This window comes from Hylobates moloch, unplaced genomic scaffold (assembly GCF_009828535.3).
Source record: "Hylobates moloch isolate HMO894 unplaced genomic scaffold, HMol_V3 SCAFFOLD_14, whole genome shotgun sequence".
Lineage (NCBI taxonomy): Eukaryota > Metazoa > Chordata > Mammalia > Primates > Hylobatidae > Hylobates > Hylobates moloch.
The window spans coordinates 100,285,842-100,311,700 of record NW_026652289.1 but is presented as its reverse complement, the minus strand read 5'-3'; the positions used below and the strand labels follow the sequence as shown (position 1 = coordinate 100,311,700).

General features: G+C 36.6%; 1 protein-coding gene across 1 annotated transcript in view; it reads left to right on the top strand.

The window, feature by feature from the left end:
* Positions 1–25,859, top strand: part of RFX7 (regulatory factor X7) — a 151,874-nt gene that overhangs the window by 85,848 nt on the left and 40,167 nt on the right. The window contains exons 4-5 of the mRNA XM_058427848.1: positions 13,532–13,614; positions 15,119–15,241. Of these exons, the coding sequence (XP_058283831.1) occupies positions 13,532–13,614; positions 15,119–15,241 (206 nt within the window). The remainder of the gene's footprint in view (positions 1–13,531; positions 13,615–15,118; positions 15,242–25,859) is intronic.

Genomic DNA, 25,859 nt, shown 5'->3' with positions numbered 1-25,859 from the left:
AGCTTGCCTAATATTACAAAGCTAATGAGTGGCAAATCTGGAACTCAGATCTGGGTCTTCTAATTCTGTATCCTATACCTTACCCCACTATAGCTTACTGCTTGATATAGACATCAATTTCAAGTAACAGCTGCTTCATTCATCTATTTTATATATATGTCATAGCCTTATTATAGGTCTTATGGGTTATTCTTTATTATTAATTTGTCGGTAGGAGACTTGCTTATTAACCTCAGATTTATAAAAGCTTCATCAAAGCTACTTTTATTACTCTGCTCATCAGTTACTGGGTGATATTCTCATATGAGAAGTCTCTATGACATAAGTTCTAGAAGAGTCAGTGAATCATACACTTTGCTGTATGACCATCTTAAGGATAAATTGTTAGGCCGGGCGCAGTGGCTCACGCCTGTAATCCCAGAACTTTGGGAGGCCAAGGCGGGCAGATCACTGAGGTCAGGAGTTCAAGACCAGCCTGACCAACATGGTGAAACCCCGTCTCTACTAAAAATACAAAAATTAGCTGGGCGTGTTGGCACGCGCCTGTAATCCCAGCTACTCAGGAGGCTGAGGCAGGAGAATGCTTGAACCTGGGAGGTGGAGGTTGCAGTGAGCCAAGATTGTGCCACTGCACTCCAGCCTGGGCAAGAGAGCAAGACTCCGTCTCAAAAAAAAAAAAAAAATTGTTAGGTTTTTTTCCTAAATTAAATACCAACTCAGAGAAAGACGTTTTCATATGCTGAACATAAAAATGACATTCTTTTTCACCTGTAATAAAGAATCTCATGATATAGATGTAGCACAAAAAATCAGTAGAGAAAGTGTGAAATACTCAGTAAGTGATACTGGGACAATTTTTACTTAGGTCCCTACTTTATATCTTACAGAAAAATAAATTCCAGAGGAATTAAAGGCCCACACATGAAAAACAAAATTTTTAAACTTTAAAAAGAAAATACAGGATACTATCTTTATGACACTGACATAGGGGAAAATTTCAAAAACAAAAGACCAAAAGCTCAGATTATGAATGAAAAGACTGATAGATTTGACTGCCTGGAAATGACAAACTTCGATATGACAAGACTTCAAAATCAAAATGAATAGACAGGCTACAACTAGGAGAAGATATTAGCAGCACTTTCAACCACTAGAGGATTAGTATCCAGACTGCCTGATAAATATCCCCATATTTAGATAAGCAAAAGAAATGAATGGGTAGTTCCTTGAACATTGTGGTTCTCCAAGTGTAATCCTCTGACCAGCATTAGCAGCATCCCCTAGGAGCTTGTTAGAAGTCCAGATTTTCAGGTCCCCACTTGAGACCTACTGAATCAGAAACTCTGGAAGTGGGGCCATGCACTCTTTGTTTTAACAAGCTCACTAAGTGATTCTGGTGCATATTAAAATTTTAGAGCTACTCTGTTAAACTCAAATGATAAATAATACGAAAAGATTCGGTCTCATCATCAATCAGAGAAGTATAAAACAATTAGATACTTTTTCATACCCATAAGATTAGCTAAACTTTAAAACTTAAGTTTTAACAAGAATGTGGAGAAATAAATTGTATTATTGCTATTAGGAACATAAATTGGTATAAGTTTTAGAGCGCAATTTGAAAATATCCAATAAGGTTGACTATATACATTCTTTGTTACCAGATACTTGTACTTTTAGGTTACATACCTTAGGAAAAAACTCTCACACAAGGCCACAAGAGTCACAAACAAAGGATTTCCATTACAGCACCATCTGAAATAGTGAAACTTTGTTATAACGTATTGCCTATCAGTAGAGACATGAACAAACTGTGGTTTTGTTTCATAGAATACTATTTCTATATGCTGTTAAACAGATTAAGTCCAAGATCACAAGCAAACATGCCAAAAGGTTAGCATCTTGTAAATGTGGATATTGATGCATGCGTGTGCACATTCTCTACTGTGTTTGAAATACTTTGTAGTTTTAATTTTTAAAAATTAAATGAGATATTAAAATATTGAAAGGGTTTCCATTTGGCTGTGTGTTATCTTTCAGGATTCTGCCTCAAAGGTGGATTGAGTTTGGACAAACCAGGATCATTATAGTTGAGGGTCATAACCAGACACTGGAAAACATTTTTTAAAACAATCAATAAATGCAGATTAATTGAAGATAAGCTGCATACTTTCCTGAGTAAATGCTACATACGGCCCAAAGTAGAGGAACAGACTGGCATATTGCAGGATCATGTGTAGTAAACTTATTAGAGCTGACTTTTTAACCAGTTTTTGGATTTTTTTTTAAAGTAAAAGTTAACTGGAAGAGAGCATGAAGGCTGTATATTCTAAACTGGTGCTTATAAACCGTTTTTTGCCCATACCCCATTCTGATAAATGTAATTATATTCTTGGTTAATATCATTTGAAATTCAAAATAAGTTAAATACTATTCTAAAAAATTAATGAATGAAAGCCTTTTTTATTATGGGGAGGAGACTTTTTCTTGTTTCCACATTTTTTTAAATATACTTTTTAAGTTCTGGGTTACATGTGCAGAACGTGCAGTTTTGTTACATAGGTATGCATGTGCCCTAGTGCCTTGCTGTACCTATCAACCCGTCACCTACATTAGGTATTTCTCCTAATGTTATCCCTCCCCTAGCCCCACACCCCCTGACAGGCCCCAGTGTGTGATGTTCCCCTCCCTGTGTCCATGTGTTCTCATTGTTCAACTCCCACTTATGAGCGAGAACATGCAGTGTTTGGTTTTCTGATCTTGTGATAGTTTGCTGAGAATGATGGTTTCCAGCTTCATCCATGTCCCTGCAAAGGACATCAACTCATCCTTTTTTATGGCTGCATAGTATTCCATGGTGTATATGTGCCACATTTTCTTAATCCAGTCTATCACTGATAGACATTTGGGTTGGTTCCAAGTCTTTGCTATTGTGAATAGTGCTGCAATAAACATACGTGTGCATGTGCCTTTATTGTAGAATGATTTATGGGTATATGCCCAGTAATATTGCTGGGTCAAATGGTATTTCCAGTTCTAGATTCTTGAGGAATCGCCATACTGTCTTCCACAATGGTTGAACTAATTTACACTCCCACCAACACTGTAAAAGCATTCCTGTTTTTCCACAGCCTCTCCAGAATCTGTTGTTTCCTGACTTTTTAATGATCGCCATTCTAACTGCCGTGAGATGGTATCTTACTGTGGTTTTCATTTTCATTTCTCTAGTGACCAGTGATGATGAACATTTTTCCTGTGTCTGTTGGCTGCATAAATGTCTTCTTTTGAGAAGTGTCTGTTCATACCCTTTGCCCATTTTTTGATGGGGTTGTTTTTTTTTCTTGTAAATTTGTTTAAGTTGTTTCTGGATATTAGTCCTCTGTCAGATGGATAGATTGCAAAAATTTTCTCCCATTCTGTAGGTTGCCTCTTCACTCTGATGATAGTTTCTTTTGCTGTGCAGAAGCTCTTTAGTTTTAATTAGATCTCATTTGTCAATTTTGGCTTTTGTTGCCATTGCTTTTGGTGTTTTAGACATGAAGTCTTTGCCCATGCCTATGTCCTGAATACTATTGCTCAGGTATTCTTCTAGGATTTTTATGGTCCTAGGTCTTACGTTTAAGTCTTTGATCCATCTTGAGTTGATTTTTGTAAAAGGCGTAAGGAATGAGTTCAGTTTCAGTTTTCTGCATATGGCTAGCCAGTTTTCCTAGTGCCATTTATTAAATAGGGAATCTTTTCCCCATTGCTTATGTGTGTCAGGTTTGTCAAAGATCAGATGGTTGTAGCTGTGTGGTGTTATTTCTGAGGTCTCTGTTCTGTTCCTTTGGTCTATATATTTGTTTTGGTACCACTACCATGCTGTTTTGGTTACTGTAGCCTTGTAGTATAGTTTGAATTCAGGTGTCGTGATGCCTCCAGCTTTGTTTTTCTTGCCCAGGATTGTCTTGGCTATGCAGTCTCTTTTTTGGTTCCGTATGTAGTTTAAAGTAGTTTTTTCCAATTCTGTGAAGAAAATCAGTGGTAACTTGATGGGGATAGCATTGAATCTATAAATTACTTTGGGCAGTATGACCATTTTCATGATACTGATTCTTCCAACCCATGAGCATGGAATATTTTTCCTTTTGTTTGTGTCTTCTCTTATTTCCTTGAGCAGTGGTTTGTAGTTCTCCTTGAAGAAATCCTTCACATCCCTTGTAAGTTGTATTCCTAGGTATTTTATTCTCTTAGTAGCGATTATGAATGAGAGTTCACTCATGATTTGGCTGTCTGTTATTGGTGTATATGAATGCTTGTGATTTTTACACACTGACTTTGTATCTTGAGACTTTGCTGAAGTTGCTTATCAGATTAAGGAGATTTTGGGCTGAGATGATGGGGTTTTCTAAATATACACTCATGTCATCTGCAAACAGACAATTTGACTTCCTCTCTTCCTATCTGAATACCCTTTATTGCTTTCTCTTGCCTGATTGCCCTGGCCAGAACTTCCAATACTATGTTGAATAGGAGTGGTGAGAGAGGGCATCCTTGTCTTCTGCCAGTTTTCAAAGGGAATGTTTCCAGTTTTTGCCCATTCAGTATGGTACTGGCTGTGGGTTTGTCATAAATAGCTCTTATTATTTTGAGATAAGTTCCATCAATACCTAGTTTATTGAGAGGTTTTAGCATGAAGGGGTGAATTTTATCGAAGGCCTTTTCTGCATCTGTTGAGATAATCATGTGGTTTTTGTCATTGGTACTGTTTATGTGGATTGGGTTTATGTGGATGGGATTATGTTTATTGATTTATGTGGATGGATTACATTTGTTGTTTATGTGGATTGGATTCATGTGAATGGATTACGTATATTGATTTGTGTATGGTGAACAAGCCTTGCATCCCAGGGATGAAGCAAACTTGATCATGGTGGATAAGCTTTTTGATGTGCTGCTGGATTCGGTTTGCCTGTATTTTATTGAGGATTTTCACATCGATGTTCATCAGGGATATTGGCCTGAAATTTTCTTTTTTCGTTGTGTCTCTGCCAGGTTTTGGTATCAGGATGATGCTGGCCTCATAAAATGAGTTAGGGAGGATTCCCTCTTTTTCTGTTGTTTGGAATAGTTTCAGATGGAATGGTACCAGCTCCTCTTTGTACCTCTGGTAGAATTCGGCTGTGAATCCGTCTGGTCCTGGACTTTTTTTGGTTGGTAGGCTATTAATTACTGCCTCAATTTCAGAGCTTGTTATTGGTCTTTTCAGGGATTCGACTTCTTCATGGCTTAGACTTGGGAGGCTGTATATGTCCAGGAGTTTATCCATTTCTTCTAGAGTTTCTAGTTTATTTGCATAGAGGTGTGTATAGTATTCTCTGATGGTAGTTTCTATTTCTGTGGGATCAGTGGTGTCTATTTGAGTCTTCTCTCTTTTCTTCATTATTAGTCTGGCTAGTGGTCTATTTTGTTGACTTTTTTCAAAAAAACAGCTCCTGGATTCATTGATTTTTTTTTTTTTTTTTTTTGGAAGGTTTTTTTGTGTCTCCATCTCCTTCAGTTCTGCTCTGATCTTAGTTATTTCATGTCTTCTGCTAGTTTTTGAATTTGTTTGCCCTTGCTTCTCTAGTTCTTTTAATTTTGATGTTAGGGTGTCAATTTTAGATCTTTCCTGCTTTCTCTGGTGGGCATTTAGTGCTATAAATTTCCCTCTAAACACTGCTTTAAATGTGTCCCAGACATTCTGGTATTTTGTGTCTCGTTCTCATTGGTTTCAGAGAACATCTTTATTTCTGCCTTCATTTCGTTATTTACCCAGTAGTCATTCAGGAGCAGGTTGTTCATTTTCCATGTATTTGTGCGGATTGGGGTGAGTTTCTTAACCCTGAGTTCTACTTTGATTGCACTGTGGTCTGGGAGACTGTATGTTAAGAATTTGCATTTGCTGAGGAGTGTTTTACTTCCAATTATGTGGTCAATTTTAGCATAAGTGTGATGAAGTGCTGAGAAGAATGTATACTCTGTTGATTTGGGGTGGAGAGTTCTGTAGATGTCTATTATGTCCACTTGGTCCAGAGCTGAGTTCAAGTCCTGAATATCCTTGTTAATTTTCTGCCTCATTAATATTGACAGTGGGGTGTTAAAGTCTCCTACTATTATTGTGTGGGAGTCTAAGTCTCTTTATAGGTCTCCAAGAACTTGCTTTATGAATCTGGGTGCTCCTGTATTGGCTGCATATATATTTAGGATAGTTAGCTCTTCTTACTGCATTGTTCCCTTTACCATTATGTAATGCCCTTCTTTGTCTCTTTTGATCTTTGTTGGTTTAGAGTCTGTTTTATCAGAGACCAGGATTGCAACCCGTACTTTTTTTTGCTTTCCATTTGCTTGGTAGATCTTCTTCCATCCCTTTATTTGAGCCTATGTGTGTCTTTGCACGTGAGATAGGTCTCCTGAATACAGCACACTGATGGGTCTTGACTCTTTATCTAATTTGCCAGTCTGTGTCTTTTAATTGGGACATTTAGCTTATTTACATTTAAGGTTAATATTGTTACGTGTGAATTTGATCCTGTCATTATGATGCTATCTGGTTGTTTTGCCCGTTAGTTAATGCAGTTTCTTCATAGTGTCGATGTTCTTTACAATTTGGTATGTTTTTGCAGTGGCTGGTACCGGTTATTCCTTTCCATGTTTAGTGCTTCTTTCAGGACCTCTTGTAAGGTAGATGTGGCAGTGACAGAATCCCTCAGCATTTGCTTGTCTGTAAAGGATTTTATTTCTCCTTCACTTACGAAGCTTAGTTTGGCTGAATATGAAATTCTGGGTTGAAAATTCTTTTCTTTAAGAATGTTGAATATTGGCTCCCACTCTCTTCTGGCTTGTAGGGTTTCTGCCGAGAGAGCCGCTGTTAGTCTGATGGGCTTCCCTTTGTGGATAACCCGACCTTTCTGTCTGGCTGCCTTTACCATTTTTTATTTCATTTCAACCTTGGTGAATCTGACGATTATGTGTCTTGGGGTTGCTCTTCCCGAGGAGTATGTTTGCAGTGTTCTCTGTATTTCCTGAATTTGAATGTTGGCCTGTCTTGCTCAGTTGGGGAAGTTCTGGATAATATCCTGAAGAGTGTTTTCCAACTTGGTTCCATTCTCCCCGTCACTTTCAGATATACCTATCAAATGTAGATTTGGTCTTTTCACGTAGTCCCATATTTCTTAGAGGCTTGACTTGTACCTTATTTTTTTTTTCTCTAATGTTGTCTTCTCGCTTTATTTCATTAAGTTGATCTTCAGCTGATATCCTTTCTTCTGCTTGATCGATTTGGCTATTAATACTTGTGTATGCTACACGAAGTTCTCGTGCTGTGTTTTTCAGCTCCATCAGGTCATTTATGTTCTTCTCTACCTTGGTTATTCTAGTTAGTAATTCGACTAACCTTTTTTCAAGCTTATTAGCTACCTTGCATTGGGTTAGAACATGCTGCTTTAGCTCAGAGTTGATCGTTATTACCCACCTTCTGAAGCCTACTTCTGTCAGTTCTTCAAACTCATTCTGCATCCAATTTTGTTCCCTTGCTGGCGAGGGGTTGTGATCCTTTGGAGGAGGAAAGGTGTTCTGGTTTTTGGAATTATCAGCCGTTTTGCGCTGGTTTTCCCCCATATTTGTGGATTTATCTACCTTTTGTCTTTGATGTTGGTGACCTTCCAGTGGGGTCTTTGAGTGGATGTGCTAATCCTTTCTGTTTGTTTCTTTTCCTTCTAACAGTCAGGCCCCTCTGCTGCCAGTCTGTTGGAGTTTGCTGGAAGTCCACTCCCGACCCTGTTTGTCTGGGTATCACCAGCGGAGGCTGCAGAGCAGCAAAGATTGCTGCCTGTTGTTTCCTCTGGAAGCTTCGACCCAGTGGAGCACCTGCCAGATGCCAGCCAGAGCTCTCCTGTATGAGGTGTCTGTCGGCCCCAGACACCTGGGAGGTGTCTCCTAGTCAGTATACACGGTTCAGGGACCCACTTGAGGAGACAGACTGACCGTTAGCAGAGCTCGAACGCTGCGCTGGGAGTTCTGCTGCTCTCTTCAGAGCCGTCAGGCAGGGATGTTTAAGTCTGCTATAAGCCACTGACTGGGGCTGCTGCCACTTTTACAGAGATGCTCTGTCCAGAGAGGGCCAATCAGGCAGTCTGGCCACAGCAGCCTTGCTGAGCTGCAGCGGGCTCCGCCCAGTTTGAACTTCCCAGCAGCTTTGTTTATCCTGTGGCTGTAAAACTGCCTTCTCAAGCTTCAGCAATGGCCGACCCCCCCCCCCCCCCCCCCCCGCCCACCACCACCCCCCCAACCAAGCTCGACTATCCCAGGTGCATCCCAGATTGCTGCTGTGCTGGCAGGGAGAATTTCAAGCCAGTGGATCTTAGTTTCCTGGGCTCTGTGGGGGTAGGACCCGCTGAGCCAGACCACTTGACTCCCTGGCTTCAGCCCCCCTTTCCAGGGGAGTAAATGGTTCTGTCTTAGTGGCGTTCCAGGTGCCACTGGGGTATGGCAAATAAGAAAAAAAAAAAAAAGCTCCTGCATCTAGTTTGGTGTCTGCCCAATTGGCCAGCCAGTTTTGTGCTTGAAACCCAGGGCCCTGGTAGGGTAGTCACCAGAGGGAATCTCCTGGTTTGTGGGTTGTGAAGACCATGGGACAAGTGCAGTGTCTGTGCTGGAGTTCTTCAGGCTCAGTCCCTCACAGCTTCCCTTGGGCAGGGGGGAAAATTCCCCGACACCTTGCGCTTCCCAGGTGAAGTGACACCCCACCCTGCTTCGGCTCGCCCTCCGTGGGCTATACACACATTCCAACCAGTCCCAGTGAGATAAACCAGGTACCTCAGTTGGAAATGCAGAAATCACCCTCCTTCTTGGTCAATCTCGCTGGGAATTGCAGACGGGTGCTATTCCTGTTTCCACGTTTTTATCTGCATATATAAAAAGGATCCTTCAGTTTTCTCAAAAGTGCTAGAGGAAAGAGTCTAATTTTTATATTAATCAGGATGGGCTAGTCTATGATGTTGTAACTAAGCCTGAAATATCAGTGGCCTAACCACAAAAATGTATTTTCATTCGCATCATACGCAGCAGAAATCACTGAAGACCACTGTTCCAAATAAGCCCTCAGAACCAACAATGACAGGAAGGCCAACATGTTATAGCCTCACCAGTGCAACACATGGCTTCCAAGGTGCCACAAGGGGGGAAATGGGATGGGGTGACACATTGATTTTTTTTTTTTTTTTTGAGACGGAGTCTCGCGCTGTCGCTGAGGCTGGAGTGCAGTGGCGCAATCTCAGCTCACTGTAAGCTCCACCTTCCGAGTTCACACCATTCTCCTTCCTCAGCCTCCCGAGTAGCTGGGACTACAGGCTCCCGCCACCATGCCTGGCTAATTTTCTTTGTATTTTTAGTAGAGATGGGGTTTCACTGTGTTAGCCAGGATGGTCTCGATCTCCTGACTTCATGAACCGCCCACCTCAGCCTCCCAAAGTTCTGTGATTACACGCTTGAGCCACTGCCCCTGGCCGACACATTGATTCTTAACTGTCAGCTGAGTAGTGAATTACATCACTGTGATCAGATTCATAATAACCACATGACTACAAGCTAACTGCAAAGTGGACTGAGAATTGTAGGTGAGCAGATGTAGCATTGTTGTGCTTTCATAGCTAAAGGTTCAGAAAAACCGTCTTCATAAATCTATGCTTATGAAAATGGGATGATGACATGCAAGGTCGGCTCACTTGCTGGGAATAACCAAGGATATTTTACCAAAATTCTCCAAAATTGTTTCCTGGAATGTGTTTGACATATAAATCAAACTTGAGTTCAAAGATTCCTTTTTAATATCTTTTTGCAAAGATTGAAGTGCATGAGAAAGAGGTCTTTTAAGTTTTCAGGCAAGATCTTCAACCGCAATAGTATGAAATTATCAGCTACCTCATTCAAAAGACTTGAATAATATTTGAGGTTCTGCCTAAATTTGAAACTGTTTTCACTAGCTTTTCTTTGAGAACTTCAACTCAAGAAAGTGAAGACTTTTAAGTCTACGGATGTTGTTTGTCATTTAAGTTTCACTTCGAATCATCAGATATGTTTTCCAAATGTGCGAAGCTCTGTTAAAAATTAGAATTTTTAGGCTGGGCGTAGTGGCTCACGCCTGTAATCCTAGCACTTTGGGAGGCCAAGGTGGGCGGATCATGAGGTCAGGAATCGAGACCATCCTGGCTAACACGGTGAAACCCTGTCTCTACTAAAAATGCAAAAAATTAGCCGGGCGTGGTGGCGGGTGCCTGTAGTCCCAGCTACTCAGAAGGCTGAGGCAGGAGAATGGTGTGAACCCGGGAGGTGGAGCTTGCAGTGAGCCGAGATCACACCACTGCACTCCAGCCTGGGCAACAGAGCAAGACTCTGCCTCAAAAAAAAAAAAAAAAAATAGATTTTTTATTATAGCAAAATACACATAACATAAAATTTACCATTAGTGATATTTAGTACATTAACTGTGTTGTACAAGTACCACCTCAATCTAGTTTCAAAACCTTTTCCTTACCCCAAAAGGAAACTCAGTACCCTTTAAGCAGTCATCTGCCTCTGGGAAACACTAAGCTGCTTTCTGTCCCTAGGGATTTGCCTATTTTGGATATTTAATATAAACAGAATCACATGATATGTGTCTGGCTTCTTTCACTTAGCACAATGTTTACAAGGTTCATCCATGTTGTAGCATGTATCAGTACTCCATTCCTTTTATGGCTGAATAAAAAGTTATAACTTTTAAAGTTTATGAAGTTGGTCTTTTCTCTGGTGCTCCAAAAATAGAATACCATTATCATTTATTTTATAAATCCAGCCAAAGGAATTTCTTTTTGACCACCAATGAATTTCAACATAGAACAGAAAACTTTTAATTCTTACCATTTAAATCTTCATAAAGCATATCAAATAATCTGATGTTTAACATACTTGCCACATGATTCTCTTGCCTTAATAATCAAGCAAGATTAGGGTCTTCTCCTAAACCAGTGAGCATTGTTTCAGAAGCCACTAATTAGCAGTGGTTGACACAGTATATCCAAAACCAGAAATCTTGATGGTGAGCCCAGCCTTGCTGGACTGAAATGCCATCACTATACACTTGGGTCATTTTTATTTGTTTGCTTTATAGAATTTTGTTATTATCAGTTTTCATGCTACTCTCCAAATTTTGTCTTCTATGTGTTGTACTCCATATGGCAATGAAAACAGTAATGGAACAGTTACAAGTTTTCATTGTTTTAAAAAAATTAGGACACTGACTTTAATCTTTTTCAAAACTTTTTTTTGCCATCTTCTAAATCATCTCTTTGGTGCTTAATACTAATTTAGAACATCTTCTGAAGTTTCTTCTATGTTCTGGAATTTCTTCTCTATTCTTTTTTCCAGTATATTTAAAATTTGAGAGCTATACAGAATCCAAGGTTTCTCCAACAGTAGGATATTTTTTCTTTATGATGAAAAATGATCTTTTTATTATACTTTCTCAGACATGGCTCATAATATTAGGTATTTTATTATTATAACCTCTTAATTTAATATGATTGGCATTGTTGTGATTAAGTGGGTGATGTTAATAATATTTGACAGCAGTTCATACCTAGCATCCCAGCACTTTGGGAGGCAGGAGGATCACTTGAGGCCAGGCAGGAATTCCAGACCAGACTAGGCAACAATTTTGTAGCAACAAGCTACAAAAAATAAATTAAAAATTACGTGGCTGTGGTGGCACGCACCTCTGGCCCCAACTACTTGGGAGGCTGAGGTGGGATGATCAGTTGAGCCCAGGAGTTTGAGGCTGCAGTGAGCTACAATTAAGCCACTGCACTTCAATCTGGGCAACAGAGTGAGACTCTCTTAAAAAAAACAATTTGACAAAAAAAAAAATTTCAGGAACCATATTTAAGACATTAAAGTCGGGCAACGTTGGAGGTAGGAAAACCAGCTGGTTAGGCATTTTAGAAATTTAAGTGTCATTAAAAGTTCATTAAGGGCAAGAACTGTGGTGGTGGTGTGTTGTTCATCTGTGTTGTATTGTTCACTCTTTGTATGATTTGTGATATATAGTATAGGTTCTTAGTTATTTTATGCCACTTGTGGAACATAGCAGAAAACAAAAGTAATGGATAAGCAAATGAATTATCCTTATTGTTGAAAGACAGCTGAAGACCTAGACTACTGTGGTGGCAGTGAAAAATCAAAAGACTGGAAGAAGATGGGGCAGAGTGTTAGAGGGCTAAATAAAGGATTAATGTGGAATGCACCAAGAAAAAAAGAATTAAATAGACTCCAAAACTAACACTGTGGAAACTAGAGAAAAGAAGGTGATGATAAGTAGCAATTAAGAAGAGAATGTGTGTTTGTTTTCTTTGAGGGGAGAGCTACACAAGGGTATAGCTGATATTATTAGGTATTGGAGCAAGAGCTAATTGGAAAATACCTATAGGCCATGGGATTTTAAAAATGTAAATTTGGGAGCTATTTGCATGTGATTGATTAAATCATTATGTGGATGGATTCTAAGATTAAACTTTTGTGGGTATCTTCTGATGAGACTCAGAATAGGCTTGGTTATATCATGTTAGGTATTTTCAAAAACTGAATCTCTGTTTAAACTGTGCTTTATTAAGTAAGAATAAGTTCTACCAGGAATGCTAGTAATTGTCCACATTTTTCATTGCAATGGAATTTTGCTTAGATGAGGCTACCAGAATTTTACTGTGAATATTTTTATTATAATAGGATTTGTGGCACATTTGAAGTCATTATGGCAAACTGAGTTTAAAAGAAAGTTAGGAAGGCAAAAATTATTTTAAAGGTTACATTTAGAGACAAAATGACATAGTTGCAGGACAGTAGCAATAGAAAATCTTACAAGTAGATTCTCTAAATAGCCACTGTTGGCAAGCCAACAAATAATTACATGTGTAAGTTCTGGAAAGAGTTACTGGTTTTATTTCAGTGTTTTTAACCTCAGTTCCATCCACAGGTAACAGTAGCACCATCAGTCACATGTTCTAAATATTTGAAAATTAAAAAAGGATTCTAGAAATTATGACATTCATTTTATAGTTGTACAGAAAATTTGCTGTAGCGCTGAAAACCTCATTGCCAGTTAATGATTAGACGAAGACTAACTAATAAATGTTTCTCTTGATTCTTGGTCCAGTACTTGTCCTATAAGACAAGTAAAACCCTCCTTCTTTAAATGTGATTAAAAATGAGAAGCTTTTTTCTGAGCCTTGATCAATAATTCTATTTATGCCCATGATATAAGAACTAATAGGGAAGTACCATTTTCTTTTATTAAATTTTTGTATGCAATACATTTATCAAATAACCTAATTGTATTATTTTAGTGATGAGAAAAGACAAATGATTCATCTGTTTTAAATTTAAATAGTCATTATCGTTTAGGGAGATGTTAGTAAATTTTGTTTGGGGAAAAATGAGTGTTTTTTAAAAATGATCTTTCTTTTTAATCCTTTTTAAATAGCAAGAAGTTGAAAAGTTTACAGACCTAGAGAAACTCTACCTCTACCTTCAGCTGCCTTCTGGTCTCAGCAATGGAGAGAAAAGGTATATCTATTCTTGTCTTTGCCATAATTATGCTGTTTATACAATGTCCCTAGGATATATGTGAGGTGTGTATGTTTCGGTTGTTACAGTTTTTGCAATATTCCTGAAATCATTAGAAAACATACTGGCAAAACAATACATCATTTTAGTCTTTGGTGATATTTGGTTAAGTATTTACTTGCAGTTTTTGCTAATTTATTTGTGCAACTGGGTAAATGCTATGACATGCAATTTGGGTTTTGTTTCATAGACAGATGAATATGTTTATGCAGTGTGAGGGATTGTGAAAATTGAACAGAAAACCAAAGAATAAACAGATAGGTATCATAAGGAATAAGGTACAAGAGTTTTTTTAGGTACTGTCAGATAAACACATCATAGAATATAAAACAGAAAATAAAGTGAAATTGCCTGTATGAAACATGAATTCATAAATGCAAGGTGTGTTAAGTGCTTGGGGTATTACTATAGTTTCATCATTAAAAATTATAGAAACTATGGAGAGAAGCTGTTCATTCAGTCATTCTAATTTTTAAAAGAGTTTCCTTAACCTTTTAAGTATTTCTCAGAATTCATTTCATTCATATAAATTATGCTTATCATTCTATTTTTTAAAACTGCATATAGAAATAAATGAAATGAAAATTATTCGAGTTTTATCTTTTTTTCTCTCAGACCAAATTTTATCACTGTTTTAATCATGTTATGTCCTAGACACTTGCTCAGTGTTTTCTTTGAAATTAAATAAATTACTCTTACAGATAGCTGAGATGGATGTCACAATCAGTAGAGTAGCTTCCCTTGTCCTGTCTTTGGTGTCCATTTCGGTATCTATTTATAAGTAATATTTCCATATAGTAAAAGCTTACAATGTTTAATGGATATGTCAGGCTGAGGCAGGGGGCCTGGCTTTAGGAAGGATTATAGGGGGAGATTTGTCTGTTCAGGATCTCTCTGGTGCGAATTCCATTCTGGAGCATAGAATGCTTTAGTAAGATTTCTGAGTAGTTATATATTTATATATATATTTATATATGTGTGTGTGTGTGTGTGTGTATGTATTTGTATACATGTATATATATATATGTGTATATGTATATATATATATATATTCTTTGAGAATGCTGAGCAAATAGAAATAAGCAATTTTTGTATAATTTTGTTTTAAAGTTTGATGATTTATTTGGTAAGTGTAGGCAAATGAACAGGTAAGTACATGAGCAGATATCTACTTAAAGGTGATTTTTGACCAAAACAAATACTTTGTCAGTGCTCCATCACCTGCATGGGTAGGGATGGAGCAGGGCAGTAACTTCAGTCTTACACTGGCTGTAGAAAACAGCTCACAACCATAGGTGGACAATCATCTGCTAGATGTCCTAAGTTTGATTTGGTCGTTTATAGTGTATTTGTATACAGTTCTTTAGTGGAACATTTAGGCCTAGCTCAAAAATTATTAATGAATTGCTGTCTGGTCAGCTAAAACATGTTTTCATTCTATTAGTGATCAGAATGCCATGTCATCTAGTCGGGCACAACAAATGCATGCCTTTTCCTGGATTCGGAATACCTTAGAGGAACATCCGGAGACTTCACTGCCCAAACAGGAAGTCTATGATGAGTACAAGTAAGTAGTATGTGTAATATGGCATGCTGATATATTAAAGAGGTAAAATACTATACTTGGCCATAGTGATTTGTTTTATTATTGGTGAATATCAAGCTGATGTATGGGAATTACACTTAGAAATCTCTTAAGATTCATTCCAGCTCTAAGCTTCTATAGTAGCATGTGTAATAAAGGGGGGCAGGATTAATGAATAAAAGGATTTCTGTAGAGTTCTTCAACATGACAGGAGGGAGGTCAGAGAGTACAAGGACAGTGGTGTAGGATTGGTGAATAAAAGGATTCCTATAGAATTCTTAAGTATGATAGGAGTGTGTATCCGGGGTTAGAGAGTGGAAGGCAATAAATAATACATAAGGCAAAACTAAAACATGATTTTTTACTTGGACTTTTTAAAGGCCCTTTTCATGAATCTAAAAGTCTTCTAATTCTTCTCCATACCAAAGAATATTGTATATTATTTATCAAGGACAAGAGAGTTCAGTGACTTGCACATATTAGACACTCAAATGTGGTTGTATTTACAATTTATTTAAATCCAGGATACAAAAGTATAGAGGCTGATGAGCCCTTCTGGTTAGAAAAAGTTTAATAGGTGCTAAATATAGTCTCGTTTAACATTTTTATAATTGATTTGGAAGGAGGAATTTATTCCAGCAGGGTAAATAAAACCAAATTTGAGGGCATATTGAAATGTCAGACCAACAAGCATTAATGTGTTGTACTTACAAATTTGGGGGAAAAAGTGTCAAATAAGTGCTATTGCTAACCAGTGTAAGGTAATGCAAAGGAAATTGTACTTATTGAGATTATTGGTATCTATTCACAATTCTAACTACCTCACCAAAAGAAACATAATGGAGCTAGAAGAAAGTCTAGATAAAAATATCTGAAATGATCCAGAGAACAAAGTTAAACTGAAGAACTCTAGATTTATTTTCTCTTTACAAAGGTTAAAACTGAGAGTGCATGTGATCCAATTTGTCATTCATTCAGTCTACAACAATCCATTGAATACCTATATGCCAGACCCTGTGATAAGTTCTCAGGATACAATTGTAAACAGTCACAGCCCTTGCCCTTATTCAGCATATATGTATGTATATATATATATAGTTAGAATAAGCATATGTTCTTCATTAAATTCAAGTTAGTTAAAATAGACCCCTCTGAAACTTCAAAGAAGCAAATTTGAATTCAGTAAAAGGTGATAGAAATCAGGTAAACTTGTATGATATGTTGAAACTCTGGATTGAAGATCAAGAGAATAGATTCTGCCATTAAACTTGTGTGACGCAGGCAAGTATTTTAACCACTCTTTGTCAGTTGGTTCATCTATAAAATGAGGCAGTTGAAGATGTATGAGGTTTCTTTTTTGTTTTTTGTTTGTTTGTTTTTTGAGACAGGGTTTAACTCTTGTCACCTAGGTTGGAGTGCAATGGCACGATCACAGCTCACTGCAGCTTTAACCCCCACCCCCACCCCCACCCCCACCCCCAGGGCTCAAGCGATCCTCCTGCCTCAGCCCTCCGAGTAGCCAACACTATGGGCACACATCACCATGCCCGGCTAATTTTTGTTTTTATTTTTGTTTTTTTGTAGAGAAAGAGTTTTACCATTGCCCAGGCTAAGGTTTCTTTTAGCTCTAAAATTCTAAAAGTTGTCTCAAGTAGGGAATGTTAAAGGACTAATTATCCAAAGATGTCTTGCTGGTTTTCCAAAAGGCACATTGGGCAAATAAATGTGTGACGTTTCCGTAACAGACTAATGAGGGAATACAGGGTATTCATATAATTTTTGAAGTGATGACTTTCATCTGCACCACCCTTCATAATACTTAGAGAGAGCACACTGCATTTGCGGAAGAGTGATCCTGGCCCATGAAAGCAGTCCTTATATTCGTAAAAGTTCTCTGCCTTTGGCAAGACATGGTTATGTTTTCCTATAATATTTGAATTTTTCCTTGAAATCTTTTTCAAAGATTCCCATAAATTCTTGTGATTTTTTTTTCTAAAAAAAGTAAAGGATTTTTTAAACAAGAGACCCAAAACATCACATTGTTTGGGAGGAGTAGTGAGAACTCCAATTTTGAGCAATTAATTTACAGTTCAATAGAGAGCAACAGAGATAAAAGAAAGTGATTTAGATAGGCTACAATTTAAAAAGGCAGTAGTAGGTAAGGGAGAGTTTTTATAATAGCATGATTAGGAAAGAAATGCCAGTTCTATTCATGGAATTGGAGAGAATTATGCTAATGATAATTAATAGAGTACTATACACAAAATATCTGAGTCTGGGTATTTTAGTTCAAAAAATTTCACTAAGAATATTTCACTTATTTACTGTAGTGTTCCCCATAGCATTTTCACATAGTAGGCACGAATTTTATAGTAAGAGTGATTAGAGCAGAACCTGATCTCTGACAGTAATCAAATTTGTGTTGTAACAGACCTTACAGGTCTTCCACTCTGTTCCTGTCTTCTTTTCATAGATGAAAACATTGAAACCTAGAGAAGTTAAGTGACTCTACCACTGTAACAAAACTAGTGAGGGGCAGATCTAAGACTAGAACTCAGATTTCATGGGTGAGTTCATAATAGGTTAAGAAGGTAAGCGTGTTAAAGTTGAGTAATATCAAACTGAGTGGGTAGAAAACACTGGACGAGTAGTTAGAAATACTGCTAATATTATTTGGCCAGGACTTCTACTTGGTGTAGATAAATAAGCAGCTCAGAGTATGAATTAGTTTACATATGGTTAGTATACATGCGTACAAATAATATGGTTATTTTAAGAGACACAGCATAATAACATGACATGTGCTAGGAAGAAAGAATGTTGGTGTTTCCATAGAATTACAGCATGTAGAAGCTTCAAGTTGTTCTGTTATTTGATTGTACATTGCCTAAAACCATAATTTGCCATTTGGGTTGAAATAATTTGAAAGACATAAAAAATGTAGAAACACTACAGAAAGGCAAAATATAGAACAAAGTATTAGAAAACAGTTAAAAGTTTTACAATTATGTTGTCTGAAGAAAACTAAATAGAATATAGCTATATATTTTAAGAACAAGAGTTTTAAATCACAGGAGAGATTTCAGTTAGACACACAATCATTAGGCACTCATTTTCCTGTTTAGAGTGCCTAAATGAAATTTCCCGAATAAAAACTTAACAGGATCAGTTTAAGACTGATCATTCTATGTTCTCAATATTCAATGAAAGAAATGATGTTATTAATATGAAGTATCCTTTTAAGTTATTCCTGTTGTGTATGGACCCTTTTATAATTCATTTCAGTGTATTTAGATGTATTTGTGTGAAAATCCCTTTAATAGTCATTAAAAGCAAAATCCCTTTGAGGAGGAAAATGAAGTTGTAATCTCAGACAGTAAAGACTGGCTTCTTTTAACTGTGTTTTCATGCTAAATTAAGATATTAATAGAAATAAAAAGCTTGAAGGAGCTTTCAGTATGCAAAAACAGTTTAATTTACAAATGATTTTGAGCTTTTTTATTTGTTGAAACTTTTGAATTCTAATATTCATGTCTTCAGGAAAATTATTAGTGCATTGATTTTTATACTGTTTTTCTAATTATAAAATGTATATTCATCATGAAAGTTTGGGCAAATAGTTATAAATGTATAAAGAAGAAATTTAGCACCTGTAATCTCACTATCTGAAAATAACCATCTGGTTTTATTTCCTTATAGTTTTTTTAATGCCTTCTTTAACGTATACATTTTTGTTGCTGTTTAACCAAATTTGGCCCCACTGTTAATGCAGTTCTTGGGTGAAAGGGTAGTTGCAAATAGCACTGCAGTGAACATCCTTGGCTGTATAATTTAATGTAAATTATCAAACTTGGGATTGCTGGCTAAATACTGTTATTATTCACTAAATGCCTTTTACATGTCCATTTATTAAAGACATAAATATTAAAACAAATGTTTTTTCAAGATTGCTGTTTGTTAATTTTAGTTAATTTTTAAATAAGTAGTCTGATCTGTACACTTTTGTCACAGTTTGTAACATTACTATTATGCTTAGAAAAAACTTCTCCATGCCACCAGCTGCTGAATACTCACATATATTTTTCCTAGGTATTTTTTTATTTTATTTTTTATATATAAGCCTTGAGTCTATCTGTGATTTATTTTAGTAAATGCTATTAGATAAGGTACTTAATTTTTTCTAAATGGTTAATTATCCCAGCTTTTTTATTGAATAATTTTTCTGTCTTAATACTAATCTGCAATGTACTGTTACCTTACTAAAGCCTTCTGGACTCAATTTTCTTCCTTTATGTTCTCTGTTCTTCTAGTAATACTATACTACTTAGATATTTTAGCTATTAAATGTTTAAATAGCTGACAGGACCAATCTTTCCTCCTTATACCTCTTTTTCACAAGTTTCCTTGGTTTTATTTTCTGACCAGTTAATTTTTTTTATAGGAAGTTGCAAATCAGTTTTCTGATTTTAAAAAAGGAAACTCTAAGGAGATTTTGATTCAAACACATTAACTGAAAATTTTAGAAAAATTAACTACAGACTAGAAATATGTTTCTTAATTTACATGTTTCTTCCATGCCCTTCAGTAATGTTTTGCCTTTTTTTCCCTCAATTAAGTTCACTTATTTTCTCCTTTAACATAATCCTTGGTAATTTCTATTATTAATATTGTGAAAAATATGAACAATATGAAAAATATGAATAAATATGAAAAAGACTATTTGTTTTGGTTTATAGGAACTTCCTAGATTTCTGTTATTTTTATGTTGTACATTTTATATTTACTGAATTTTGTTTAGTCCTTATTTTTAGTTGTTACTTTTGACTTTTCTAGATAGTTTATCCTGTGAATCTTCTTCATTGTCTTTACTTTGTTATTACATTTAATAGACTTTCCTTCCAATTTTACATGTAGCAGTGATAGGCGTCATTTCTTCTTACAGTAAGTTCACTGATGTTAAGTATGTATCACTTATAGTTGAACAAGACTTTATTTTCTTTTTAATGAGAAGTGAATATTGGAATTCATTAAATATTTTGGCATCCAAATGAGATTATTTTGCAGTGCTTCTTATTTGACCTGTCGATGTGATGTATTTTATAAAGATACTACTTAATATAGGCCGGGCACAGGGTCTCATGCCTGTAATCACACTTTGGGAGGCCAAGGCAAGAGGATCACTTGAGGCCAGAAGTTTAAGACCAGACTGGGCAACAAAGCAAGACCCTGTCTCTACAAAAAATTAGCTGGGCATGGTGGCATGCACCGGTAGTCCTAGCTATATGAGAGTCTGAGTTGGAGGATTGCTTGAGCTCAGGAGATGGAGGCGGCAGTAAGCCACGATCGCACGAATGCACTCCAGCCTGGGTGACAGAGTGAGATCCTGTCTCAAAAAAAAAAAAAAAAAAAAAAAAGATACCTAATATAAACTCTTATTTCTGGAATGAATGTCCTCCTCATGTCAAGATGTGTTATCTTGTAGTGTACCACCGAGTTCTGTTTTCAAGTGTATTATTTAGGAACTTTGCATCTACATTCATAAATGAATTTGGTCTGTAATTTTCTTTTTTTTTTATGCTATCTTTGTCAGGTTTTGGTATCAGGGTTAGGCCAGCTTTGCAAAATAAATTGGAACTCTTTCCCTAATTGTCTGTGCTCTGAAACAGTTTATATAGCATGGGACTTATTTATTCTTGAAAGTTTTAAAGAACTCAACTACAAAACCATCTAGGCCTGGAGCCTTTGTTGGAGGTAATTCTTTGACAATGTTTGTGTTTTACACTGGTTAGGTTTTTACTTTATTCATCAATTTTGGTCATTTGTTTCTCATAAATTTAATATATTTTGTATCTTCTTATATGCTTTTTGATATTTCTAGTTTTGTATATTGAATTTTCCTCTTTTTTCATATTTCACTTAGCCTAATTTATTTTTTTGATTTTTCTTTTTTAGACAAGTAAAATCTGATATGTTTTATTTTCTTGTCTTTTTTTTCATTTATTAGGTGCTTTTATTTTTGGTCCTTCTGGTTTTCTTGGGTTTTTTTCTTGCTCTTTAAATGGAATGCTTAACTTTGTTTTCATTCTTTCACATTTAAGACAGGAACATTTCTATCTATGAATGTGCCTCTCATTATAGTTTTGGCTATATTCCATTTGATATGCATATGAGTTGTTACAATTGCCATTATTTTCCAATAGTTTGGAATTATTGTTTTGCTTTTTTCTTTGACCTAAATTAGAAGTTTGTTTTCTTTTTAAATTTTTCATGTGTTTGAGGGTTTATTTCATTTTATTTTGTTTTACACTATCTTATTTTTAGTTTTATTAAATTGTGGTCAGAGAATGGGGCTTAGTTTCTGATTTTTTATAGAGATTTGCTTTCAGTCTAACAAATTATCAATTTTTAAAATATTTTGACATTCTCTTTCTGTAGCTCTGTATATTCCATTGATTGCACTAAATCAACTTTTTAATATTTTTCAAATTCTGCAAAAAATTATTTTTGTCTGTTAACACACTGCTCATCTTCAACTGAGTAAATCTCTCACAAAAATGATGTGAGAGATTCTTTATCACAGTTCCTTACTGTATTTTTTATGAGTTTTGCTTTACAAATGTTAGGATTAACACAAAAGTTTCATGATTTTATATCCTTAGTAGAGTTTCAAGAAAATTAATTTTAGGCAAATACAAGTACCTTTAAGAAAATTAACTGTATTACAGGATAGAGAGTTTTCAGCTACCATTTACAAATGGCTTGGGAAAATCTTTACAAATTGTACCCTGGGAGAAGCAGCCACATGTACCATGGCCAAAAAGATCAACCATAGGAAACATAATCAGAAAAATACCAAAACCAGAAATGTTTTACTCTTCTGCAAAACCATGATAATGCCAGATACCTCAGCCTGAACTATGCCAAGTAGACACCGCAAGACCTTTATGAATTCCTAGTTTTAGAAATACCATTACTTTTTTAGATCTCTTCACTTTGTATTCATTGCCATCATCACCTACCCTGGGCGACCACTTTGTTTTCAGGGCAGTGTCCTCTCCAACTGCCTGTTATAAAAATTTTCAGACATAATAGAAATGTTGAAAGTATACTGTAAGAATATCCATATTCCTATGTGCTTCACATAGGTTCAACAGTTTTTTTCCTATACCATTTGTAAGTTGTGGATATGATACTTCTCCTAAAAATAAGGACAATCACTTTTATAATACTTGGATTACATCTAAGAAACTTAACATGAGTTCTATAAAATTCATCTATTACCTGATTTGGAGCTTTTTTTTTTTTGAGGGGGAGTCTCAGTCTTATCACCCAGGCTGAAGTGCTGTGGTGCAATCTCGGCCCACTGCAACGTCTGCCTCCTGGGTTCAAGCGATAATTCTGCCTTAGCCTCCCCAGTTGCTGGGACTACAGGCATGCGCCACCACACCTGGCTAATTTTTATATTTATTGTAGAGATGGGTTTCACCATGTTGGCCAGGCTGGTCTCGAACTCCTGACCTCAAGTGATACACCCACTTCGGCCTCCCAAAGTGTTGGGATTACAGGCGTGAGCCACTGTGCCTGGTCCTGTTTTTAACATAGGAAAAAATAAGTTATTCTTCTGATCCATGAACATGGGGTATCTTTTTGTTTACTTAGATCTTTAATTTCTTTCAGGATGTATACATCTTAAACTTCTTTTGCTAAATTTATTGCTCAATATTTTTGATTGAAGTGGAATTATTTTTAATATCACTTTTGGATTCGTTGTTGCCAATATATAGAAATAAGAATGATTTTGTATACTGATCTTGTATCCCGCAATTTTGCTCACCTTTATTAGCTCTAATTATAGGGTTTAGTGTATTTCTTAGGATTTTTTATCTATTTCATCTGAAAATAGAGATAATTTTACCTCTTCCTTTCTAATCTGGATATCTTCTCATTTATTTTCTTGCCTGATTCCCATGGCTAGAACCTTCAGTACAGTGTTGAATAGAAATGGTAAGAGTGGACATCCCTTCCTTGTCTGTTGCCTGATATAAAGAGGAAAAATTTCAGTCTTTTGCCATTAAGTATGATATCATCTGTGGGTTTTTATAGATGGCCTTTGTTAGGACAAGGAATTTCCATTTTGTTACTAGTTTGTTGGGTATCTGTCAAACGTTTTTTCTGCATCTATTGAGATGATTATATCAGAGGTATTTTTTTAGATGAACTGAATATAGTGTATTACATCATTATTTTTGTATGTTGTACCTATCATGCATTTCTGGGATAAATCACACTTAGTCATGATATCTAATCCATCATGTATGCAGCTAGTTTCAGTTTGTCAGTCTTTTGTTAAGGATTTTTGCATCTGAGGGATATTGGTCTGTGGTTTTCATTCTCAGAATGCTTTTGTCTGATTTTGGTGTCAGGATAGTGTTGGCCTTAATATAATGAGTTTAGAAGTATTCCCTTCTAAACTATCAAAGAGTTTATGAAAGACTGATTAGAATTCACCAGCTAAACCATCTTGGTCTGGGCTTTTCTTTTTTTTTTCTTATTATTATACTTTAGGTTTTAGGGTACATGTGCACAATGTGCAGGTTTGTTACATATGTATCCATGTGCCGTGTTGGTTTGCTGCACCCATTAACTCGTCATTTAGCATTAGGTTTATCTCCTAATGCTGTCCCTCCCCCCTGCCCCCAACCCACAACAGTCCCCGGAGTGTGATGTTCCCCTTCCTGTGTCCACGAGTTCTCACTGTTCAATTCCCACCTATGAGTGAGAACATGCGGTGTTTGGTTTTTTGTCCTTGCGATAGTTTACTGAGAATGATGTTTTCCAGTTTCATCCATGTCCCTACAAAGGACACGAACTCATCATTTTTTATGGCTGCATAGTATTCCATGGTGTAGATGTGCCACATTTTCTTAATCCAGTCTATCGTTGTTGGACATTTGGGTTGGTTCCAAGTCTTTGCTATTGTGAATAGTGCCGCAACAAACATACGTGTGCATGTGTCTTTATAGAAGCATGATTTATAGTCCTTTGGGTATATACCCAGTAATGGGATGGCTGGATCAAATGGTATTTCTAGTTCTAAATCCCTGAGGAATTGCCACACTGACTTCCACAATGGTTGAACTAGTTTACAGTCCCACCAACAGTGTAAAAGTGTTCCTATTTCTCCACATCCTCTCCAGCACCTGTTGTTTCCTGACTTCTTAATGATGGTCATTCTAACTGGTGTGAGATGGTATCTCATTGTGGTTTTGATTTGCATTTCTCTGATGGCCAGTGATGATGAGCATTTTTTCATGTGTTTTTTGGCTGCATAAATGTCTTCTTTTGAGAAGTGTCTGTTCATGTCCTTCGCCCACTTTTTGATGGGGTTATTTGTGGTTTTCTTGTAAATTTGTTTGAGTTCATTGTAGATTCTGGATATTAGCCCTTTGTCAGATGAGTACGTTGCAAAAATTTTCTCCCATTCTGTAGGTTGCCTGTTCACTCTGATGGTAGTTTCTTTTGCTGTGCAGAAGCTCTTTAGTTTAATTAGATCCCATTTGTCAATTTTGGCTTTTGTTGCCATTGCTTTTGGTGTTTTAGACATGAAGTCCTTGCCCACGCCTATGTCCTGAATGGTATTGCCTAGGCTTTCTTCTAGGGTTTTTATGGTTTTAGGTCTAACATGTAAGTCTTTAATCCATCTTGAATTAATTTTTGTATAAGGTGTAAGGAAGGGATCCAGTTTCAGCTTTCTACATATGGCTAGCCAGTTTTCCCAGCACCATTTATTAAATAGGGAATCCTTTCCCCATTGCTTGTTTTTGTCAGGTTTGTCAAAGATCAGATAGTTGTAGATATGCGGCATTATTTCTGAGGGCTCTGTTCTGTTCCATTGATCTATGTCTCTGTTGTGGTACCAGTACCATGCTGTTTTGGTTATTGTAGCCTTGTAGTATAGTTTGAAGTCAGGTAGCGTGATGCCTCCAGCTTTGTTCTTTTGGCTTAGGATTGACCTGGTGATGCGGGCTCTTTTTTGGTTCCATATGAACTTAAAGGAGTTTTTTCCAATTCTGTGAAGAAAGTCATTGGTAGCTTGATGGGGATGGCATTGAATCTATAAATTACCTTGGGCAGTATGGCCATTTTCACGATATTGATTCTTCCAACCCATGAGCATGGAATGTTCTTCCATTTGTTTGTATCCTCTTTTATTTCCTTGAGCAGTGGTTTGTAGTTCTCCTTGAAGAGGTCCTTCACATCCCTTGTAAGTTGGATTCCTAGGTATTTTATTCTCTTTGAAGCAATTGTGAATGGGAGTTCACTCATGATTTGGCTCTCTGTTTGTCTGTGATTGGTGTACAAGAATGCTTGTGATTTTTGTACATTGATTTTGTATCCTGAGACTTTGCTGAAGTTGCTAATCAGCTTAAGGAGATTTTGGGCTGAGACAGTGGGGTTTTCTAGATACACAATCATGTCATCTGCAAACAGGGACAATTTGACTTCCTCTTTTCCTAATTGAATACCCTTTATTTCCTTCTCCTGCCTGATTGCTCTGGCCAGAACTTCCAGCACTATGTTGAATAGGAGTGGTGAGAGA